This window comes from Diuraphis noxia, unplaced genomic scaffold (assembly GCF_037042655.1).
Source record: "Diuraphis noxia isolate RWA-SAM2 unplaced genomic scaffold, SU_Dnox_SAM2 contig0005, whole genome shotgun sequence".
NCBI lineage: Eukaryota > Metazoa > Arthropoda > Insecta > Hemiptera > Aphididae > Diuraphis > Diuraphis noxia.
In genome coordinates, this window is record NW_028301715.1 from 34587736 (window position 1) to 34613378 (window position 25643).

The 25643-nt window shown below is 31.4% G+C and overlaps 1 protein-coding gene across 2 annotated transcripts in view; it reads right to left on the reverse strand.

The window, feature by feature from the left end:
- Positions 1 to 25643, reverse strand: part of nmo (serine/threonine-protein kinase nemo) — a 29717-nt gene extending 4074 nt beyond the window's left edge. The window contains exons 1-4 of one of the 2 annotated variants that reach the window (XM_015517908.2): positions 24873 to 25643; positions 15783 to 15912; positions 15647 to 15702; positions 816 to 1008 (exon numbers count right to left, since the gene is read on the reverse strand). In XM_015517908.2, coding sequence (XP_015373394.2) covers positions 816 to 1008; positions 15647 to 15702; positions 15783 to 15912; positions 24873 to 25090 — 597 coding nt within the window. In that variant the 5' untranslated portion in view covers positions 25091 to 25643. The remainder of the gene's footprint in view (positions 1 to 815; positions 1009 to 15646; positions 15703 to 15782; positions 15913 to 24872) is intronic. The other variant, XM_089228191.1, reaches the window with a different exon arrangement.

Sequence of the window (25643 nt, forward strand, 5' to 3'; positions counted from 1 at the left end):
TTTTACATTTTTAACACAAACGAAAAAAAATCATCTACAAAATAGTAGTTAAACAAACAAAGGATTTGAAAAGTATGTGTTCTATCATGAATTTAATAAAAATACAGCGGGGTGCTCTCGGTGGTATCAAATTTTACAATATCATAATTATATTACATATACTAGTATAGTGTAGTTAACTATTTTTGATTTCTATTATGATCGCTAGTACATAGAAATGCTTTTAAAATATTCTCGATTATAATAGTGCTCTGGAAACAATACACGCACGTTCGCGGCCAGGGTTTAGTTTCGAAAACAGGAAAAGAAAATTGAATCGACCAACACGAAACAGAAAGAGGAATCTAAAACTATGTAACGTAGTTACAGTATTATATTATTATATATTGCAGTGTGATAAAAATTTATGCTTGTAAATGTGAACAATTATTCACATTTTTTATAGCAAATTAAGAAATTTTAATAAAAATACATTTTTGAACCATTGAAAAAAAAAAGTATTATTTTTATTATTATTGTATACAGTATTTTAATAGGAATGTATTATATTTTTTAATTAAGTTACGACAGAAAAATATAGAAACACCATCGAATCGCGTGATGCATGCAGCGGTAGAACTCAGGCGTGAAATTAATAAACTTACTATGGATATAGGAATGTAAAGTATAATAATAATAATTAAATTTAGGCCAAAATACGCGCTCTAAATGTGAAAGAGCATGCCTTTATAATATCACGTATCAAAATAATATTATGATTAACATAAATAATTTTCAGTAAAATACTTGTAAGTATTATACTATGGTATACGCACCTTTAGAATACAATTACTGTTGACAAGTAGATTTCCTGGTTTGATGTCTCTGTGCAATATTCGTGCCGAATGCAGATACTTGAGACCCCTGAGGATCTGATAGAGGAAAACTTTTATATGGTCTGGCGACAGCTGCTGTGGCGACACTATAATTTTGTGCAAGTCGCTCTGCATTAGTTCGGTTATCACGTATCTATAAGGATGCTACAAGTCAAGGAAATTACGATTACGATGATATAATGGACATATAATACATGATGAGATATTGACGCACGTCTAGTATGTCAAGACGCTTTTATAAAACATAAAAAATAATAAACACAAGATACGACGCTCTTGTTATCCGTCTAGTTCAATATTATAATGTAAACAAATGGCATGCGGAGGCTGGGTATACAGGACTATAACATACCGTATTTTTAGAATGATGGATAGATCTTTATAGAACGGCACACCACCATGTGTTTCAAGGGATCTTTTTGTCGTTTTAAAAATAAAAAGGGGGGGAAACGAGTATCGACGACAATATTATTAGTTATTACTCGACTGCAAGAGGGTAATACTATATGTATTATCCAATCTCGGGGACGACGACCGCTGTTGCTGTATATATATATATATATATATATATGTATACGCATGGTGATGCTAAACAGAATATAACTGTAATACCCATATTATACCACAGTGACGACCCCATTTTTCATTTAGACTTAAAGTAAACACAAAAATGCAATGCGTCAAAACTATTTGGTTAATCGATTGCAGCGTCAAGTCTACGACGCGATATCAGTATTTAATCAAGATCCTATTACCAAGTGGCAAGTATACATTGTCCGGAGACAGCATTATATTATAACGACGACGCGAGCAGTATATATTATAAACTAATTTTATATGTGTCAAACAATAATAATTGTTGTGCAATATCCGTGTACGATTAAGTACACACACGCCAATATAAGCACTATAATAAAATAAATGACATGCCATATAATAATAAATATATAATATTAAAATTTATATGAATTATAACACATATAATATTTCAGACATGGCTCTAGGTATCGACTACAAGCGTACAAACGATAATTTATGAGGATCATTGGTCGAAAAACGAAGAGAAAGTATAATAAAAGAAAAAATATGATCGCGTTCAAAACGATAATTTTGTATTATATATATATAATAATTTATAAAACATAAACTCAATAATCCCAAAGATGCAGCTGCTGAAAATTCGGATTTCTGGACGGATCAATGCACAATAGAAACTGCAGCGCGTGCATGCGTATATACTAACTATATTATAATATATCCTTGACGACAACGGATATGTATTGTTAACGTTTACCAGTTACCGTATATTCCGTAAATAAATACAATAAGGATTATATAATTAAATATCAATCATAACACGCCCAGAAATCCGTGATATTTCCATAAAACATAGATTTTCTTATTTAAAATAAACGATTATATATATATATATATAAATATATTTTGTGCACGCGCATTTAATCGTTAAGGATTACGATACTATTAATCAATACAATCTTCGGAGCACGAATAAAATACTTTTCATTTAAATGTATAACATTCAAGGATACATTAAACTGGTGGTAAAAAATTAACAACAATGGAAAGATGCAAGAAAAAATAACAGATATACTTTAGATCGACATCAGAACCAATAGTAATATAGTTATGTAGGTAGCACACACATTATGATTTTATTCTTCAAAAACCAGTTGATGTGTACTTGTACTATAACTTGTAACTTTAAAATTCATACTTACGCAGTAACTATACAATTTAACGAGTTTAAAACTTTCTCGGTGCAGTAAAATAAGTGGACACTACTTAATTTATGAGTAGGTTACAGATAAATATAGTATATACTATATACTTATACTTATACGCGTGTACATAATTATAAGTTTCAAAAATTATGTTTATACGAGGGACGTCCAGAAAGTAAGGTTACAAGGGCTATATGGAATAAGGGAATTTTATTTTTCAGGGTTGTCATCATTATCATGTAGATTATTTTCTAATAATCAATACAAATTATCAAACTCCTCAGTCCGTTATGAAATGTCGTCACAGCTAACAGCGCCAAACGCGTCAAACAGTTCGTCCTCCAGTCACTCCGCCTACAGTAGGTGTGAGATAAACACTCTGTTATTAAGTCCCTTACTTTGCATAACGAATCCGCTGCCAGTATACATCGCCAGCTTGTAGAAACCAATGGATCGGAGGTGATGAGACGTCAGCATGTTACCAAGTGGGTTAGATTATTTAAAGAAGGCCGTACTGATACTCACGACGAAGAAGGTGTGGAAGACAGGTAGGTTAGGTTAGGGATTGGAAAGCGTTATTATTGTTCGATTTTATGCCTAAAGAAACTGTAGATTTAATGCATAAATGCAACTGCATACTGTGAGACACTCAAGAAGTTGAAAAAATAAATCAAGGACTGCTGACTCGTGGTGTGTCACTCCTTCATGACAATGCTAGACCTCAAACCACCCGTCTCACCTGAGACCTGCTATTGTTTTATTTGGGTGGGATATTGTGATTCAACTACCTTATTCCTCGAAACTGGCACCATTGAATTATCATATTTTCAATAAATTGAAGGGGTTTTTGGGTGGACAACGATTTTCAAATGACGAGGAGGTCCAGGATGCTGTCAAAAATTGACTTCGGGAGGTGGAGCAGAAGGTATACGAGGGTATACAAAAACTACTCTCTAGGCTTTAAAAATGTTTTGACCTCAATGGCGATTATGTAGAGAAAAAATGACATGTTTAGACACTTATCTTGTAAATTTCATATAAATATATTCATTTTTCAATTTTTAACTTATGTGTTGTAACTTTACTTTCTGGAAATCCTTTGTATATCTACATAATGGTCACTATCCAGCTCCCCAAACACAAGCAGACAGTTCTATTAAGGTGTTATATTTTACTGCATCAATACTGCATATTTTAACTTATTGAAGCATTATCGGAGGTAACTGCTGAATATAGGGTCCATCTACAGCTCAAATTATATTAATGACAGGATTGGTTGCATATTTGGTTGCCATAATACATATTATTATATTGAATGGGTTGAGAAAACAAACTGAAATATTTTATACAAGGGGAACGCGTGGTATGTGTATTATACTCTGACGACTTACCAGAAACAGAGAATGAGAAAGAGATAAAGATATATATGAAAGCCATCAACCGACGGCGGTCGTCCAGTGTAATGAACGGGAGTGGGAAAAAATCCATAGAACGTTTTCAAACAATGTACCATTATTGCATATATATAAGCATTATATTTTTAGTTTTACACAACAATCGTTTGAATCGATTTCGAAGTTACGATGACGCAATAGACAAGGCTATATTATATTTATGTACATTGTACATAGGGAAGCTAGCGTTGTACTTAGATGTTTAAACTTCAAAGTTATCGATTATAGCGCGAAAAAAAAAATATTTATTGATATAATATGTTCACAAATAATAAATATATTATTCATTAATCATACCAGTATAATGTTCTTTAAGTTGTACGCGCGTGATAACAATTTTGCAAAAGAGTAGGTACGATCTTTTTGTACTTCACGATGCAGGAAATATACGACGAAAATCCTAAGGCGGTCTACAGTCCAATCTCTGTATAATACGTACTGTACGTCTACACCACTACAATAAGACGACTCCCTCCACTCTTTATAGAGGGGATAAGAGCGCGAGATTAACGCGCAGAAGCTAGGGCTACAGCCCTCGCCCTCGCTGTCTAACGCACGCAATGTAAGTAGCACAATAAATATACAACAAATAAGAACCTGACGAAATTGTATACCAGTAGTCTATTATATAAATACTATATATGAGTAACATATACTTTCTTAAAATTGCAGGCATCTGACTTTTTTGTTAAAAACATTTCAAAAATCGACCAATTCTATGTAATAAAATACTATTTTCATATGTATTCTCGTCGAAATTATCTGATCAAAATTATTATTATGCTATTCAATTATAATATGACAACGCGCGACGACGTAAGCGATGCTAGCGAACAGCATAGGACAGAGAATTATTTTTTTTAAGGGTAGTCGTTAATTATATAAGTGCAGCGTCCGGTTTATTGTATACGGTACGAGTATTTTCTATATTATATTATATTTGCAGAGTTAATATGAGTTAGGTTTTATACCATGCACACACACACACACACACACACACACACACACACACACACACACACTTCCAGACGGGGTAATAGAAGACCTGTGCAAATTGTTTAAACAATTTTTAAGTTGATTCACTGACGACGACTAAAAGAGGGAATGAGATCAAGGGATAGAGAGAGTGAGAGAGAGAGAGAGAGAGAAAGCACTAGATGGCAGAGAGGTAGGCGGATGCATGAAAGAGGAGACGACGTTATTTAAACGCGCATGTGGCCGTTATCATCTTGCAGATTGTAAATATCGAATATATAAGCGCCACATGTATTATAAATGAAAAAATAGACCAAATATTAAAATTTTTATAGAACGTAACCGGATAAAACTAAAAATCCAAGATTGATGACCTCGTTCTGTTAAAATATAACCATGTGTGTATACTAGGTATGTATTTAAATGCGAGTTCAACGTGCAGTAATTGCATTTCACTTTATTTAAAATTTATAAAACCCTCGAAATAATCCAAATATAAAGGACTAATCCGGGTAACACTAAAAAAAACCAATATTTATTGTATACAGAACCGACGATATATATCATACAAATTATAAACCTTCAAAATACGTATTGTGTATTGCGATGAGTGTAATTAGTCGTCGTTGTTTATCAAATGAACGAACACAACTAGTATCTCAGAGATAAATATGCGCAAATTCCTCTTGGATTAAAACGTGGCAGTAAGTGTATACGTGCTCAACATTTTTGATTTAGCGAAATTTGAAGTTCACATCTTGAAAGCGGCAGTTTAGGTCGTTCAGCTACCTATAGTGAATTATATCAAATTTACCACAATAACACGGTTGAATAATTACAAGATCGTATTACGTAGGTAGTTAAAGTACATTCAATAAATATTTGCCAGTTAATACACTTTAATTTGAATGATTATTCGAATCATATAATATATTATATTATATAGCATACCTACAATTAACTAGCAAATAAATTCACTACCATGGTTTCACTAATATACCTCTAATAATAAAAGATCTCTTTAATTAGGAAAATCATATGCGTTGAATTTTTTTTCTTTTACATAGGTACTAATTACGTTAAAACCAAATGTAGCAATACCCAGGGTGATGTAAATATATGATTATAAAACGTTTAACGTGGACGCTGCGATTACATAGTGTGCACTCTACATAATATATATATATATACGATGGTTAATATTGTGCTACGACACAATTTAAAAAAATCTCGTGATTTTACGTAGGCAAAGAGAATAACACGATAAACAACAGTCAATGACCTTCTGACAGTTAAAGTCACGTTAATTACACAACTATTGAACTTATTCTGTTTGAAATTGATTATTAGGTATATATAAGTATTCAGAAATTCGTATAATAGTGGATAAAAATGACACAACTTAAAAACAAGATTACAAAGCGTATTGTATACATAAAGTTTAACTGTACATATTATGTAATCACTGTGATTAATAATAACGCGCGGCCACGTATTTATAAGACGCAGTCGTCATCATTATTTCTGAGACTACCTACTTCACTAACAACAGCATAACTACTAATCGCCTTTTCCATACAACGGATTTCATCCATATGGGTCTCATACAGCTGAAAGGTGATTTCCTAAGCGATAGGTAACGTTAAACGTTTTCCAGCTACACGGATCCGATGATGGGATTATAATATTAGTATTCAACTGATTACTGAGCAGTAATAAAGTATGATAACATTGATAATTTATTAATATAATGTCTGGTCTCTGAAGAACTGAATAGTAAAACGATATACATGAAACGTAAATATGTTTGACCCTTTTCGATCAACTCTCCTCACTTTTAAATAAATGACTTTTTACTTTTATAATTTTTTGTGCGCTAATACTAAATATACATTTTAGTGCCTGAGCACAAATTTATATACAGACGCAATATAATATGAATACGAAGAGTACCGCGGCTGCACCGTCTCGCGTTTTTAACGATCTCCCGGGCTCGCAAAATTATTAATCCCCTTCTGGCGGTCCACACTCCACCTCCCCCGACAACGAACGACCCGTCTCAGAGGGGTAGAGCACCGTTGAGCGGGAAGGGGCGGGACACAGCCAGGGAGAGGAAACAGGGGCGTCGTCGGTCTCGGGTCGAGTCGCCGGGCCATCTGCCTCAACTGTAACCATGGCGACCGTATCATTACGCCGCGCCCCGCCATCACCGTAGGATTTTAAATTACTGCCCTCTCCCCTCGATCCGGACGGGTGGCGCCCACCGAGGGCGGTAAAGGCAGTATACGTGGCTTACTATATACTTCCACAGCCACCCTTTCAGCAGCAGCAACCACGCAGCAAAGGCCATACCGCGTCATCGCACGTGTCACACACACACATACACCGGACGCGGACTTTAGGGAACAGCGAAAAGGGCTTCTCCACTGCCGGATTCGATTTTTTCTCATGCTTTTCGCCCGTGTATTATATTATATAGTTGATGCTGATGCTACTGCAGTTTTTGTTACATATATATCTACGACGTATTCGTCAGGGGCTAGAAATGATCAATACGTACGGCTAACAAAAGCGAGAAATGGCTGTGGAAGCGAGCATATAATACAACATATATATATATATATATGTATAATGCATGAACTCCATGCGACGGTTTTTTGGGGGATTTGTCAGTTGTGGGCGGCCAAAACAGACCGACCGGTCGACGGAGACCGAGAGAGGGAGAAGCCTCCGCAGGTGCCCTTGGAGCGCTCGCGGGAACGCACGGGCTACAAACGGGTCGGGTGCCGGTCGTAACAGATATTGTAGAAAAACCACCGCCATATTCAAGGTTTCTCTCGATTTAAAGCCGAATATAGTCACTGAACCGAAACGATTATAATATATTGTGAACGCAAAAATAAGAAGAAAAGATAACACATCCTAAAAACACACAAATAGTTTCTACGTAGTAGTTGAAAGTTGCGACAAGCAACATTGTGCGCAGTGACTGCTGCTGTGTCCATTGCGCGGATAAGCACACAAACGATTCGAGCGTCTCGTCTCGCCAGTGGAGACCGGAAGTAAAACGTTTCACCGTTGTACAGCATTATACATATTATTATACTGTGGCCGACAACTAGCACAATTCGTAAAAACAATGCGGAGCTTATTGGCGTGGAAACGATTCCTATAGGAAAATAACAAGACCACTCATTATGATCGTTCTCTGTTTTTTCTAAGCAAAGAAATGTTGGACTGAAAGTTATTAGGTACCAGCATTAGATTTCAACCTCAAAATACGATATAGACTACAGCAAAAATGTATTTCTACATTGACTTCCTTAAGGTTCTTTTATATTATAATTCCTTAATTCTGTTCAAAAATCATATGTTAATTATTGATATTTTTACTAATCATTGTGTATTTATAATATTATGTATAAATAAAAAAACAATAATATTTGTTTTAACAGGGGATAAGTACCCTGAAATAAGCACGCCCACGCACCCGCAGAACTGCATGCGTACGGGTATACTGTTTAAATTTCCCATAAGTATCTAATGTATTCAGCATATTATTATTTATTAGATAGTCTATTTACTGTTAATTAAACAATTCGATACGTATTTATATCGGTTTTACTATCGGCGTCGCAACAAGCTCATCATAGCCTCATCCTAGCCATCATAGTTTCGTTCAGTAGACCAAATTAGAAAACACGATATTAGTATTTTCTATAATTTATAGCTTGACAAAACGCTGCTAAAAAACAAAGTTCAGTTCCGTTGAACGGAATAAGATCAACCGATCCGTTCTCAATGTATAACTATACTGATAGTAATTACCCGAGAAATGAATAACGAAAAATATTTAAATACACAATTTTTTACTATAGTATTTTAATATCGAAATCCAAGTTGTCCTAATTTAAATAACGACTATAAATATATAATAAATTATACATGAATAATTAGAGAAAAACGGGAAAGTGGATATCACTCAGCCGTACAAGTGGGTTACTGAAATTGATGGAATTAAATTTGAATCCAATGATATTAACGTTGTATACGAAAAACGATTCTGAGGGGAGTCGGTTTTTCTGTTTAGGATATATTATAGATTATTATTACTTATTAGTTATTATTAATACTTATTAAAATATTTGACTTACCAGTGGACATTTTTTTTTTTTAATAAAGATAGACAAACTTATAAGGAATCTTGAGTTAAATTTTCAAATCTTAGATTTCAAAATAAAATTTTTATGAATTTCTAGCTTAAAATAATTTGCGAATTTTCGTGATTTTTATGTATTTTGTCAAAATTCAAACTTTGAATGCTTATAAAAAAAATTGTGACTACGTATAACTGATATAGGAACAATATGCTAGGAGCTTTGTATTAAATTTTCAAGCTTTTCTACCCAACAAATAAATTATTATCGATATTAATTTTTAAAAAATTAATAATTATCGAAAATTGCATATGCCTATGAATAGTTCAACTTAGGTCGAACATTTTTGAAAATTTCATGTATCTATCGTCATTTGTTTTAAAGTTACATCTAAAACCAAAATCGATTTGGTTGAAAACTGATAATGCGTAAAAATTCCCATTTTTTCCTTAATTTTCAGTTTTTTTAACTCAATTATTACCCAAAATATTGAACCCCAGTGTACCAACTAGATTCACTTTCTGATCGAACGAGGTACTGAAGTCGTAAATCGAAGAACTTTTAATGCCCCAAAACGCGATGACAGACACAAAAAAAAAAATCAATATATTCCTCGCTCCGCTCAGAATCTAAAACATAATCAATGAGAATACAAATAGAACAGAGAAACGTTTCGCATTGCAATATGATCGAAAATACCACGCTGCAAACTGCACTTTGGAGTATAGGTAAGCATGCAAACGCGCAATTACTGTTAAAGACAGTGTAAAGTAGACAATTAAATACGTATACTATGTAATATAATTTGTGGCCAATATTGCAAAGTGTAGTAAGTACGCATGACGATATAATACATCGCAAAAACAGCGATGGACATGCACGGTGAACACATTCGCATACGTTATATTTTATAATAACATTATTGTATCAAATATAAAATATTTATTATTATAAAATATAATATATAAGTTTTTTCACTCTATACTGAGGCGGCACAGGTCAATTACACCCGGCCAGCAATGCACACACATACATACAACAACAACAATTTTCCCGTCAAGGTTACCAACATTTCGACACCTCCCCCGCACCACCGGCCAAGCCAGTCACCGACGGGTGATAGTCGTCGCAACGGCAGTGGTCGCGAACGCCGTGGCCATCCGTCGGTTTTATGTTACTACCGCGCGACTACATTAGACTGGGACACGGTGCGGGGAAGCGGCGGCGGCGGGAACACACGCGCGCGCGGAACGTCTTCGTCCGGGTCTATGGGTCTTTGTACGGTGAACCAGTTTTTCCCCCTGTACAGTGCTCCGGCGACAGCGCCTCCAGTACACACTCGCATATAATAAGAGTGTACAATAATAATAATAATAATTATGCTCGGCAGGTAGGCATACACACACGAACGCAGGACCGAATATGCCCGGATACAAACGTACACGTGAAATAAATGCACTTAAACACACACAAACACACACCCAGAGGAGAATAGTATATAACGACGGACCCTTTATACACGGAGTTTTCGGAATGCGTCCCAGACAATGGCGGAGACGATAAATATAGGGAGGTACAGGTACCCGCATTACAGCCCTGCGCGGTGTCCTTCTGCTGCATAAGACACCGACAAAACAATATTATACCCGTCATGCAAGACGACACTGCAGAGACTAGAGAAGTAGAGAGCTAAAAAATAATATTATAAGAGCGACTATAGTAGTACATATAGTTATAATGCGTATTAGAGTATTAGACTGCCGCCGACGAAGAAATAAAAATAAAAATACAACAGAAAAAATCAATTTTCCCGTTTCCAACTCGCGATTAGAAGAGAAAGTGTGGTACCTTCTTTTTATTCATTATGGTAGAATGGTTCTAGTCGTTATCATCATTAAAATTATAAATATCAGAAAGCCCCACGTAGTATAGAAAATTCCGAGGAAATTATTTAGCAACGCCGGCTTTTCCTTTATTGATTTATATTAATACACCGTATCGACTTGAACATGTTATATTATACAAAGCACCACTTGCTACTCTACATTCATAATAAAGTATGCGTCATTATACAAAACGAGTGCAAAAACGATATTAAAAACTGTTATGACACATTCTAGTTTTCCTTGTTGGCCAAAATTTTCATGAAACCCATATCATGATAATAATTATGAATTGCGGAAAAAAAATCCCCAACCCTAGGAAAAAAAATCCCCAGGCCGCAATATTATTCACAACCTCATAAAAATGGTTGAACATATTATATTTTTAAACGTTAATTAACACCTACTCACAGTAAAACCATAGCATAAATTATAAAAATATTTCGAATAATTAATGCGTCAATAATACAAAATATAGATAATAATAATAAAATTAATAATAATCAAACAATAATCATTAAACGTAGGCACCTATTCACAGTAAAAACATATAATAATAAAATTGTTTGTGGTTTTTTGAAATTTTCAACAAATGTTTATATGATGTTTTCAATGTATGAATGTATGATAACATTTTCAAAATATTTTAGAGCTATTTATAAATCAAACGTTATGATTATGACTTTTTATATTAGACAAAAAACTGTTGACATTTTTAAATGTACTTATTATAACGGAAAACAAAAATAATTAATACCAAAAATTACAAACATTTTCTAAAAATGCAAAAAATTTTCAATTTCTATAGCTAAGTATTGCAAATTTAAAACAAGGTTTCTCATAAGTGTTTGAAAAAAATCTAAAATACTCTATGGGACATACTAGGTACTCGGTATTTTTTATAGATATTTTTAGTTAAAATTATAAGGATAAAAAATATTTAAAAATATAATTTTTTAATAAAAACTTTGTTTTTCTAACAACTATATTAATTTATTGAATGATATAATTAATAATATAGTATAATATAATATAATATACGTATTTGTAATTAAATATTAATAATGTGGTTATTATAGATACCAAAATTGTCGTTGAAAAAATATTTGTGAATGAGGTTGTGAGTAATATTTTAGTCTGGGGATTTTTTTTCCGATTACCCTTACCCATAATATTATTTTTCTAATTGAATTTATTTCGTTAACAAGGAAAATCATGATCTAATTATCAATAATACATAATTAAACATATCACACTCATAAGTAGACGTGCGCAGACCATCCGCAATGTAAAAGGTCTCATCCAATTACTAAATATTCTTATATTAATGGTTACTTGTATAGTTAAATATAAAACTGTAAAATTTATAAAATACCTATTTATTTAATTCCATATGCAAATATAAAAACAATCTAGTATAGATATCAAATATCTATGCATTTATTAAAGAAAAGGCCAGAGGCTACAGGCTACACGAGGAGCCGCGGCCTAACATACCCTATGCGTACGCCTATGATCGTGCTATTCACTTTTTTGTTAGCATCACAAAATTTGTCCAAAACTTTAAAAGCTAGTTTAAGAGGACGCTATTTGTTATTTCTTTGAAGTGCGTAACATACCAAATTTACACTCAGCACTTCACGTTTAGCTTCGTTAGTTCAAAAATTAGAGTAAATCTACCTATTATGAAACTTGATCTTAAGAACATATATATATATATTATGGTTGTAAATGGATTGTTTTTTTACGATATAAATTCAGTTTATAAGTGAGTTATGAGTATTTTTAATTATGCTATATTATGTACCTACGCTAAACTTGCTAAAAAATTGTAGTATCGTAAAAACCCACATGTAAACAAACATAGCTAAATTTCTTACCATTAAGTTTCAAAATAGGTAGGTTCACACTCATTTTTAAAATAAAAAAATCTGAAGGTATTTTGCAGAGCGAAAATTTGCAATGTTACGTACTCGTAAGACAGAGACAACAAATGCGTGAGTAGCGTCTTCTTTAAATGGTAATAAAAATTTTAATACAATAACAATCCTCAGCTATTACAGAATATAATTTGGTGCTGGACTGCAGTGTACTTGGTAATTGATATTTAAGATAAAATTAAGAGAATGAAAAAGAACGAAAAACATCACAATTGTATTTTAGAACAATAAAAAAGGCGCCAGTCAACATATTTTTTAATGATAGATTATAAATTCTCACTTAAAAAAAAAAAAAAAAAAATAATTATAAAAATATTAAGAGGATGTCAACGAAAATATTTGTTTTCTCTCTCAAGATCACAACATACCAAAATAAAACAGTCACGTAAAATCGTTTTTCTATGTTTTAGTAACTTTAGAGCAATATATTCTATTAATAAAATCAGAGGGTGATATTTTTGAGGGTTTGACATATCGGTTTTATACTTAATTATTATTACTTAATTTTTAACTAGACTTAAAAAAAAAATGCAGAAATTTAAATGAATATAAAATAATTATGTGATAATATTTAGATAGCTATATGCCAAAATTTCAAAAATATAATTTTTTAATAAATGAATTTACTCAAAGACAACATAAAAAAAAGAGATTTTACATAAATGTTTTTGTCTATATTGCATGACGAACAGAGAAAGAAAACGAATACGCTAGGTACGCAGATATCTTAAACTTGAAAGCTATCTATTAAAATAATACCATGTTAAAAGGAAATTATAAACGCTACTAGGTACAGTGAAACGAAAATAATATCCAAAAATAATTTGTATTATGTACAATCGTGCAGATATTTTAGTCTTTAGATGTTTGGATGATTTTGTTTAAGAAAAATGTAAATATAATCTAACGTATTTATTTAACGAAACAAAATAATATTAAATCGAGTTTCCAATTAGGTTTTTAAGAGATAGGGTTAAACTTTAAATTAAAATTCATGCCCAATAATTCACCATTATTAGTGTCTTTTATTTAAATAATATATTGATACCTATATACAAAATTTGTGCTTGAAAAAATATTTACAAGGTCTAACACAATTAAACAGGATTACAAAAACCGGAGCATTATATTACTATACCTACATATCTCCCCTTCTCTTTATATTATACAATTTAATACAATAAACAATATTATTGATTAGACCAGATGATTAAGGAAAAATGAGTTAACACAAACGAGGGCTGTTACAGTATTCCTCGAATAAAACCCGCATTATATTATATAAACGCGTCCCCGCAGTCAACTCAACTGGTTTTAACTCAAAAACTAACCGTTAACAGAAAAAAAATTAAAAAGGGGAATAACGTGTACTTACAACTTACACGAAGGGCGATCGACAGGAAAACATGGGGAGTTGAACGACCTTCACCCTCACATGTTCAAACGGTCTACTGATCACCGTTGTGGCATTGTAGCCTTTTTTCACAGGATGTAACGTAAATTCAGAGATTTTCCAAACACCACATCCGTACACTAAGAGCAAATAAGATAAGCGTAGCGCAGTAAACATTTACAAATTATTTTATAGTTTAGAAGCAAAATTTATTAGTCGGTAAATTGATACGAAATTTTAGTATTAGGAGATGTTATTAAAAACAGTTTCCATCATTGACAAGATAACTTCTTGTTTAACTTTTTAAATACACAAGTGGATTTTATTTTTGGCATTTCTATGAATCTTTTTTTGTATTCATAATTCAATAAGGATGGAGTCATCTTTACTTGTCAATTGTCATTATAATTTATAGAAGTTTACACCTAAAATTGAAAAAAAAATCATTCGTAAGAGATAGTAAGTTAAAAAGATCGTACCATCTTCATACTACATATACATTATTCACTACCTAAATAATCATTTTGTCGTTCCGACAGTTCCGAGTATTATCATATACACAACAATAATGTCAGAGGCATATTCAGTCGAAAGAAACCATTTACCATAAACACAATATACGTGGTTGTCTTTAGTAACACACACGCACAATAGTACCTATAGACACAACACAAGATTCCAATGTATTTTGAAAATACAAAAAAAAATATTATGTACGAATGTACCTACATTATATACATTAGATACATACGAATTATTACACACACGCGCACACGCGTGTGCAAACACCTATGCGCACCTATAACAAAATTCATTAGGTACTTATTCTTCTACTTTGCAGTTATAAAATATTTCATCCAAATAATGAATATGAATATGTGCGGCTCGCGGCTGCGTCAAACAGCCGCCCAGTCTAGGGCGAATAAACCCGCTATATTACTAAAGACCTATGAGAAACAAAGAAGAGACAGGAAATACTGGTTTATAATGGCGAGGTAGGTAACATTGTTATAAACCGGGTGACTAATTCGTATTAGTTCGATAGGAATGCACGATCCTATACCACTCTACAATTTAATGTCATCGAATTATCCATCACTTCATCACGAGCGCACGCACACACCATGATAATTATTACGGAAAATATAACAAATTTTTCCGGATTGCCTATAAATGGCATGGCCTACCTGTGGTCGATTATAACATGATAAAAATTAAAAAGGATACATTTCTTGAAAGAAATCCAAATGAGGCGGTTGCAGAATGTCAAGGGCGGATAATACCTATAAAAGTAAAACAAAAATTGATAATAAGTTTTAGCATTAAAAACGACAGTATAAGTCTAGCTTTTAAAAAAACTTACATTTTCGTGCTTGAAATTACATAACATTTTTAATTCTCTAAAAACTCGTTTCGAGGAGACTAGTGATTGAAAAACATTTGGAAGCTTTTTCAACGCAACTCTTCGCCCGTCTCGTGGATCTGTTACAGCCCTGAAAACATAATTAAAACATTAATATTATAATATTAACTCGGAATAGAGGTAAATTGTAATTTCTTAAATCATGCCAACACCGTTCCTAAATATACATAATATATACTACTTAATACTTATATAGGTACAATATAGATAACAATAATTATGCTGATTAAGTAAAATTTTCATTGAATCTATATGGCCTTGTTAAAAGTTGACTAATGTTCTATTCTTACAGAGTGATTATGAATAAGAAATTATGTTTGGCAGAGACGCAAAAATCTACGGAAATAGTATACTGTAAAGAAAAAACATTTGGCGCATATGAATCGGTTTCCCCTTAGGTCAGGGTCGATATCCGATCGTATATTGCACCGACATGACGTCTATAAAATTTATCGATAATATGATGATAACGAATTTATATGAAATATTATAGAATACAAAATATAACTTAATGAACACAAACATTGGTAAAATATACTGATACGGTTATATATTGTAAATATTAACGTCATAATGTAAACATGACATTCTAAAAAATTTAGTAAAATTTTTGCAGTTTTTTGATTATTATAGTATGTATACGGAAAATATTTGACTGTCACTGCTACTGCTTTAGTAGATGAGAAAAAGAAAGCGTAGAGACCGTGTAGAGGTTTCATTGTTATGCTTTCGTTTCATATCAAAACGCCAAGTGGAACAAAGACTACGCCACGTCCCAATTGAAGAGGACAACGCGTTTTCCGACTAAATACCGTTCGCTAGCAATCGTCATGTCAACCTTTTCTATGTGTTACACTACACCACACCGTGTTTCTAAAAATATATTTCATTTTTTATACAAGTTTAATTATTATAGTACCGACATATTATATTATGCTATTTTAACACCGCATTATTAAATAACCCGAACCGTCGTAGTCATATTTTATAGTTCATGATTTATATTATTTGGTATTCTTTCGATTTATTTTGGTCAGTATCGACGCACACCGTATAGGTACATGTGTGTGTTACATACACGTTCATATTACCTATATGTGATATAAGTTTCAAGGACATAATATATTCATTTAATAACTTCTATACGAGCGCTACCAGGCACATACACCGTTTTCAGACTGCACATATTATTTGGTCTGATAAAGATGTGTATCTCCTACTCTCGCCGCGGTTCCTTTACAATCGTTTCACTCCCCACACGCAACCATATATAAATTATAAATATATAATTATTATTAATTATTTATACATACGAATATATACCAATTTAACTATTATATATCAAAACATATCGATGTTATTTTTGTTTTTATACGATTTCTACTTAACATATAAGGTACTACTTTTGCGGACACCTGTACCGGAGCCTCGATTACTGCCTGTTACAATCCAGCAGGTGGCTGACATACCACAGCTTGCAATCTTACATACAGCAGCCGACCACCACTAGCATCGGTTAGAATTCTCAACCACAAATAAGCATGCATACACGAAACACACATACACCCGTATACATGTATATATATCTGAATACCTAATAATACATGGCCTCCCTGTTGTACACACACATAATACAAAATTCAACAATAAAACAACACATGTGCATCACAAAAATATAATAATAATACATAGCTAATAATAATAAAAAAAATTATTAAGTGCTGCGTCGTCGCGCGTCACAAGAGTTCTTGTTCATACGCGTATTATAATCATCTTTTATTGACAGAATAGGTTTTTAACCCGAATTTGTATAATGAGAGCGAATAATAAATTCAAGTAAGTATCTAATATATAATATCATAAGATACAAGTTTATAAAACGTTCGATTAGTAGAGGGAGGGAGTTGAAACTGTTTATTTGAAACGCGCGTCTGGTCACACGATGGTTTTCTTCGTGGGAAATTAGTGTTATGCCTCATATAACGGTATACGCATGCGCATGTACTGCAGCAGAGTACCGCAGTCGAATTCTCTAGTGGGTTGTCTTTCTCTCCTCGGGTTTGTGTTTATTATTTAGGTACACACATAAGTATATACTATAAGGTTAGGTTATTATTATTTTTTTTTACATAATAATAATATTCATTAAAAATACCCCGTGAACAATGACCCTTCTACACTCAAATACACATTCTATATAATATACCTACATGCCATTCTGACACAGGACGTTGCTGGGAACTGTTGGCTTCTAAACGACGATATACATTCAGAACACGGAGGCCTATATGGTATGCGAGCGACGTAAATATCGATTCATTTAATGTAGCAGCAGCGACGACTGACTAGGTTGTTGTACCCGTTGTCCGCCCCACTATATATTAAATGCGTATAGCACACAAAACTCTACTCGAACGGATCACTAAATTAAATATGGTTTGATCAACTTAACGGCGTAGTTGTATAATATATATATATATATATATATGTTCACCACACGTTATGCGTATACTTGTGTACACGCAGCGGCACGATAATGTTAACATTGACCCACGACAATAATATTATTTGTAATCTATAAACTAACTAAAAGTGTTCATGCGCAAAAGTTTGTCTATTTCGAAATTCCAATTTTTTGTTTTGTATAATATACTTCCTCGTTATATCACAAGACGTGGGCGTGCGTCAGCCTAGTAAGGGAAAAATAATACTTTGCTAAAAATGTCGAATTTTCAATCGTTCGAGATTCTATCGTGATGAACAAATTTCAGCAATAAGACACTTTAGTCATTATTAACCGCCAAGACTTTTGCACCGAATTATGTAAAGTTGTTATTGTGTTTTTAATAACAACTGTACTATGGTCAAACACTCAAATACATTATTTTAGAATATTTACAACGTAGGTACATCATACAACATTTATAAAACGTATATCACAACTATATTAAACGTTCTACAGCCATTAATGGTGATCCACGCACATAGGTAGAGAGAGAAAAAAAGATACTTTATAACAATAAGCATTTCGTCATTAGGGAGTATTATATAATTTTCTTACCAATAATAATAATAGTCTAAAATCGAAAACATTAAAGTAATTAAAAAATATTATTTATTGATAAAAGGACGATTCGATATTGTTTATTGATTTTTGTTGGGTTTCATCACTTGAATTCAATATATTTTTAGAAAGTACTGACTAAATGCGAAAATCATGTTTTAGGCTAAGTAATGATAATGTATATAAATACAGCCATCAATATACATTTAAACGTTTTGAATTATATGTTATTTAGTAACATTTAAACTTTGAATGTATACTATAAGATGAAACGATACGAGAATATAAAATAAAAAAATTATCTTAGTTACTAAATAATAAATATTAAATGACTTAAACATAACGAAAGTTTTTCTATTATTATAATAAGTATGATTTATTAAATTGTCTATAAGTATTAAATAAATGTAGACAACAGAAATTACAACATCTATAAATCTACATGTGGGTATATAGATGCAGTTGAAGCATAACGTCTATATGGGGCGGCTCCAGTTCGAATGTGTTTTGGTTCGTTGATTATACATTTATACTGATACAAAACCAGGGCAACCTTAAAAGTTACGACAGAGGCCTCACTGGTAGGTGACTTAGTCTAATATGTAAAGATTAAATATAAGTGTATATTTGTAAAAGCAAATATAGAAGTACAAATCATTGTGTAATACTATAAGGGCACTTGCTAGTAATAATTACTACAATAAAACCATATCTTATAAATAGTCTCTTTCTTATTCGCCTCACTTCTATCAAACGAGAACAAAAGAAATATAAAACATAGGACTAACAGCAAAAGTTTAAAGGGAGAATAAAAATTAAATGAGAACCATTTTAGAAGGCCGCAAGAAAAACGTAGTAAAATAATAATTATGTAATAATAAAATATGAAAAAATATAAATTACTGGCCGAGCCACAAAAACAACTATCTTTATCGCATAAAGCCAATTGAAATACATTCAACAATGATATAAATATATTATACAGAATATTATATATGTGCATACGAAAAGATTTGAGAGCATTATAACATAGGTATATGGATATTATTAATTTTCGTACACAAAGAAGGTACACGCACAGTGCACATCACGTAATGCAACATCATATGAAATAGGTAGAATTATAGTAGTATTATCAGGCAACTTTATCCCGTAACAGCTGAGAAACGATTTACCTGCTGAAAAGGGTCCAGACGTATTCAATAACTGATCGGTATTTTTCCCCCATGCACAGATGTTAAGGTTGCATGCATAGCTATAGGCTATCACACCTGCTACTATGCTATACAATATATAGACGGATACAACAGGCAGCCTTTACAGGCCTTCCAAGTCGGTCTCCAAACAACCAAACACCCACGACAAAAAAAAAAACAGGTTTTATCCCTCGAACAGACAATATGTACCCACATCTGGCGTCCCAGCTTGCTTTGGATTTTTACAATTTTCATCTCGATCACGACAATATTGTTTGAGTTGATTCTATTTTGTTGTTATTGTGTAGAAACACTAGAAACAATAACAATGAATATTATAAAGAATACACTATATTAAAGAGCAAACTTTCTTTTGTGTTTTGTGAACACTATATTATCATAAAAAACTTTTTTTACATTAACACAATTTAATTAGTAGGTCATATTAGTCATATTCTGGTCTATTAGAACAACATCATGAGAAACATACATATTATCAATATATTTTCTTTTAAGACTTGTGTACATTTTTTCGACACATTCTCACGTCGAACTAACAATAACGATTTTATCTATTTTGTACTTCTGTTTTTTTTTTTTTTTTTTATAAAATACACATTAATATCTATAATAATCATGAAATAAAAATAAAGTAGGATAAATAATATGATGAAAGTTCTGAAAAAAAGTTAAATACGTTTTGAATTCTATAAAATATTCTAATTGCTCGTACCTACCACAACGAGTCTACATTAAGTATCAAAATTAACAATTGAGCTAGGGATTAATGTGAACTTTGAGTGGATTAGGTAATTACATATTTTAAGTGGCCGATAAGTATTGATAAAATAGTATTATTTATTCTTTTAAATATTAATCCAGAAGAATTTAACTGATTAATAAAGACATATTAAATATTAAATTTCTTTAAACACATTATTAAAGAACCTTTACAATTTTAAAAGATCAATTTGTGTTTCAAATCAATTGAAGGGCCCATGATATTAGAGCCCGACTTTCAAGGGGCCCGGCTTTCATGCAAATAATTACTTTAATATATATTAGAAAAATGTTTCAAAATGAATTGTTATTTAAGAAGGCCTGGATTTAGTACTGTACCAGGGCCAACAATATGATGTGGGGGGAGGGAGCTGCATCAGTTCTACAATTAAATAAAATACAAAAATAAAAACAATTTTATCATTTAACTGTCAAAAGTTTAATTCATATTTTTAATTTGTAGGTCAAAAAGCTATTTAATGTTGGATTATAGGTATACATTCATGATATTATTTTATCATAAGTTATTGACCCTTTGATATTATCAATAATATACCTATAAAATACACGCAATATTGGTAATACCATATCAATATTGTTTATGTCAACAATATTATTTAACTTTTCCACAAACATAGATTATAGATATAATATGGGATATAATATAATAATTGTTAAAATTTTTGTTTGAATATTATGTTATTACGTTTGGAAATTAAATTAAGCATACCTATTTAAAAATGGTTAAAAATTAAAGAAAAATGATTTAGGTTCATAGTTATTTTTATTATATGTAATATTTAGTTGATTAAATAAAAACTAAAATATGATAAATTACCTGCCCCTCATAACATTCCTCCCCACTGACCTAATTTAAAAACATAAAACAGAAGCTTCCCGGTAACAGACTTTCCTCAAATCAATTTTACTATTTTTCTAATATTATGCAATATGTTAAGTATTCATAATTATAACTTATCTATTTTAAAAATATGTTTCAATAAAGTAAAATAAATTAAATATGTACAGTTAAAATTCAAGAGGTCATAATACTATGAATATTTTTGCAAAATGTTTAATAGGTATTTATGTCTTATTTATTTGTAATATTTTTATAAAGCCTTCCACATAAATTATATGGTACCTAAATTGTACACAATTTAAACACACAGTCATTATAAGAATATTTCTAAGTAATAAGTGTTATAAATATTAAACTTATTTTCATGGAATATTTATATTAAGCATAAAATTATTAACATTTTTGTTCAGTAATGTTGCAGTCTTACAGAGAGTAAAGTGGTTATTATACTGAGAAATAATGACCTATATTAAGACCACAATTAATTAAAAAATGTAATGCATATTATTTATAAAACTTCATAAAGATATTTATAGAAATAACAATTATCAAATAATAGTTAATGATTTATAACCATTAACCAACTTATAACCTAGATAGAAATATTGGAAAACATTTTTTTTTTAATTTTAAGGTACCTGTGTTAATTAAAAAAAAAAAAAAAATGGGAAGCGGTTAGTATATTATTCATACACAGGTATAGTGAAACCTTTAAATATTGGACATTCAGTCAATAAAATTGTGTCCACTATTTTGGAGATAAGCTTATAGAAAGTTAGTAGTTCCTGAAAAAAACATCTGCTATTTGGAGATAAATAGGGAGGCTTCACTGTATTCAAAATAGGAATTACATATTATCTGGAAATTATAAATTTATAAGCTAATCTTCAGTTTAACAGTCTAAAACCACAAAACATGTTATGAGAACTCAGGTATCTAACGAGTAATCCTAAAAATAGTACATAGAGGTACTTTACTACATACATAATTATAGATCATATACATTAATATACTATGATATAATTCCTACTCATGCCTTTATAATTAAGGTGTATCAATAGAAAAAGCAAACAAATAATTCTATCAATTAACAGGTTGCAAAGGCATAAACAATCAAAATTCATAAAAATAATATAAAGAAAGTCTTTCATTGAAATTATTGTATTAACTGAGTAATATATAATATATTATTACTTACTAATTATTATATTCCTCAGAAACTCATAACTGAAATTTCCTTGTAATTTTTATCTTTGCACTTTGACAGGACGTTAGTTAGAAATTAAAACTAAGATTTTTATCCGGATTTTTATTATAACTATAAATTTACTGATTATTATTCAATACCAAAAAACTAATAATAATACTAACAATAAACTAATAATTGTATTTAAAAAACAAACCTAATAGTATATCAACATGATAAACATTATTTAAACGTTTCACGATAAAGGTATCTCTATAATAGGTTTTCTAAACTAGTAAAATAACAAAATACTATTTAATAATTAATTTTGAGATAAATAAATTAAAAAAGGTATAAATAAATTTGTTATAATGAAGCAATTAAGGATATTATTTTTTACCAAATAAATTTAAATTCACATATTATAGTAGCATCTAATAGTTTATACAAACAGTAATTTTTCAAAATAAGTATTGCTAAGTATTTAAATACCCTTTAGATTTTTGTTTTTACTTAAAATATAATTTAATATAAAAAGCACTGATATAATAAGCTATTAAATTTTAAAGCTTTAGCTTTTTACATGGCTGTTTAGGACTATTTCAGACACAAATATTATATTGTCTATAAACTTTTTTACATTTTGATCTTAATGGTTTTATTTATTCAACTCAGTGTTCAGTTTATGATTGAGCACTGTGAAATAATTTTCAATAAGCTTCTGTCAATTTATAATATATAAATTCATTAAGTTTGGTTCCAGATATAGAAAATAATAGTTCAGGACTCTTATAAATTTCTGTCTAGATTTCATCTAGGTATAACTAAAAGTGTGTACATACTTGTATATCATAAGTGTTTATTAGACTTAAATACCAAATGAATAATGTTGATAAATAAATTAGGCAAATCTCTATATTTTGTACAAATTTATTTATGAGTATTTATGTATTTAACATAATTCTCTGGGAATAAATTTATTTTTACCTAATTTCCAATATTATTTTAATTATGATATTGAATATATAAATTACAGACTAATATAATTATTGTGAATTAAGTAAATGGAAATCATTCTACCTATGTTAGATATTGCTTGTTCACATAAATTACAATTTATTTTCATATTGATTTATTTATTGTATAGTAGTTTTTTAATTTAAAACAAAATGCAGTGGTTTTAAATAAAAAGTTAGTCTGTACATTAAATTGATATTTAAATGATGAATTGAGTAGTTACTAGTTATTGAAAAAGTAACATATCATGGAAGTTGGAACTAATAATGCCATAATGGTAATAATGTTATCACAATATCACTTATCAGTTAATACTAAAATCAAGGTATCAATATTCAATACGCCTCGACTAAAATAATAATTAAGCCTATTGATCTCCTGCACATAAACTTAGTATCCTAAAATCTAGAATATTATTGGTACTTAATTGAAGTAGGTATAAGGACTATAATATTTATGTATCTATTAAGATGGGATACGGGTAAATTAATTATACTTTGAAGACAGTGTATTGATATTTTTGGTTCACCAAATTGCATTAACTAATGGAGATGAGAAACTAACTACATTTATCATAATATACCAAGCACCATCTTACTTAGTTCATAAGACGCCATTGTTAAGTGATAAAAGTAACATATATATATATAGAGTAGTACAAGTTAATGAAGTCATGTATATATCAAAGCGCCATTATGTAGAAGGATATGTCATATAGGTACAATAGAATTTATGTTTCGCGAGTAGATATTATTGTTTACAAGCAACGGTATACCGACTATTATAAGAAGTTCCAATGAGTATGAAAGGTACATTTTACATGTCTTCTTAATGACGTTTTAAAATACAGCAAAAAGGTATGTAGAAAACCGAGTGTGGTTGGTGGGCAAACACATCGTACAAGCAGAAGCAACGGTGAACTTACCAAACGACTCCGAATGCGCCATATCCAATCGGCCTGTCAGGTTTATAATCCACCGGATGTGTGGTGGCTGATTGTGCGGCATGGTGAGATTGCTGCTGAGCGTGGAAAAACTGTTGCGAGGCGCTGGCCTGCTGGTGGTTGCCGACTGGACCGTTCGTCGAGCCCTGCATCAGCGACATTGACACCCTGGAGTGTCGGCTCGGGCCGACCACAGCCATAACAGAACGTCAATGACGGTTAGTCCACGAATTTCGGCGTACGGCGGGTTTCGTTCTCATTTACGGTGAGAGATAATCGAAGACGACGAGGACGATCAGAAAGTCTGCGGATACACCGACACGGTTGGCTGCGCAAATCTCGTTCAATGTTATTAATTATTGTACACGTTTTAAATACCTAGCATAAGATCAACGAGAACGGAATAGTAAATGTATTATAATCAAAGAATAATTATTATTTTAGTCAAGGAACACTCATGCGCGTGGTAAAGGTCGACAGGCGTAAAACAAAAAGTATAATAATTACAACAACAACGTAGACGATGATGGTAAATAACGATTAGCAATAACACAAGAGAATGGGACAATATTATTAATATAACCGTGTTCGAGCGCACACTACCCAAGACCAGCGACACAAAACGACACGCGACCGTTTACCAAGTCGTTCGACCGACACTGAATCAGATTATCAGAATTCAGAATGACTATTACTGATTGAGAAAAGGGAGAATCAGGCGCGCTCACACACTATGACGAGTATTATACAGCA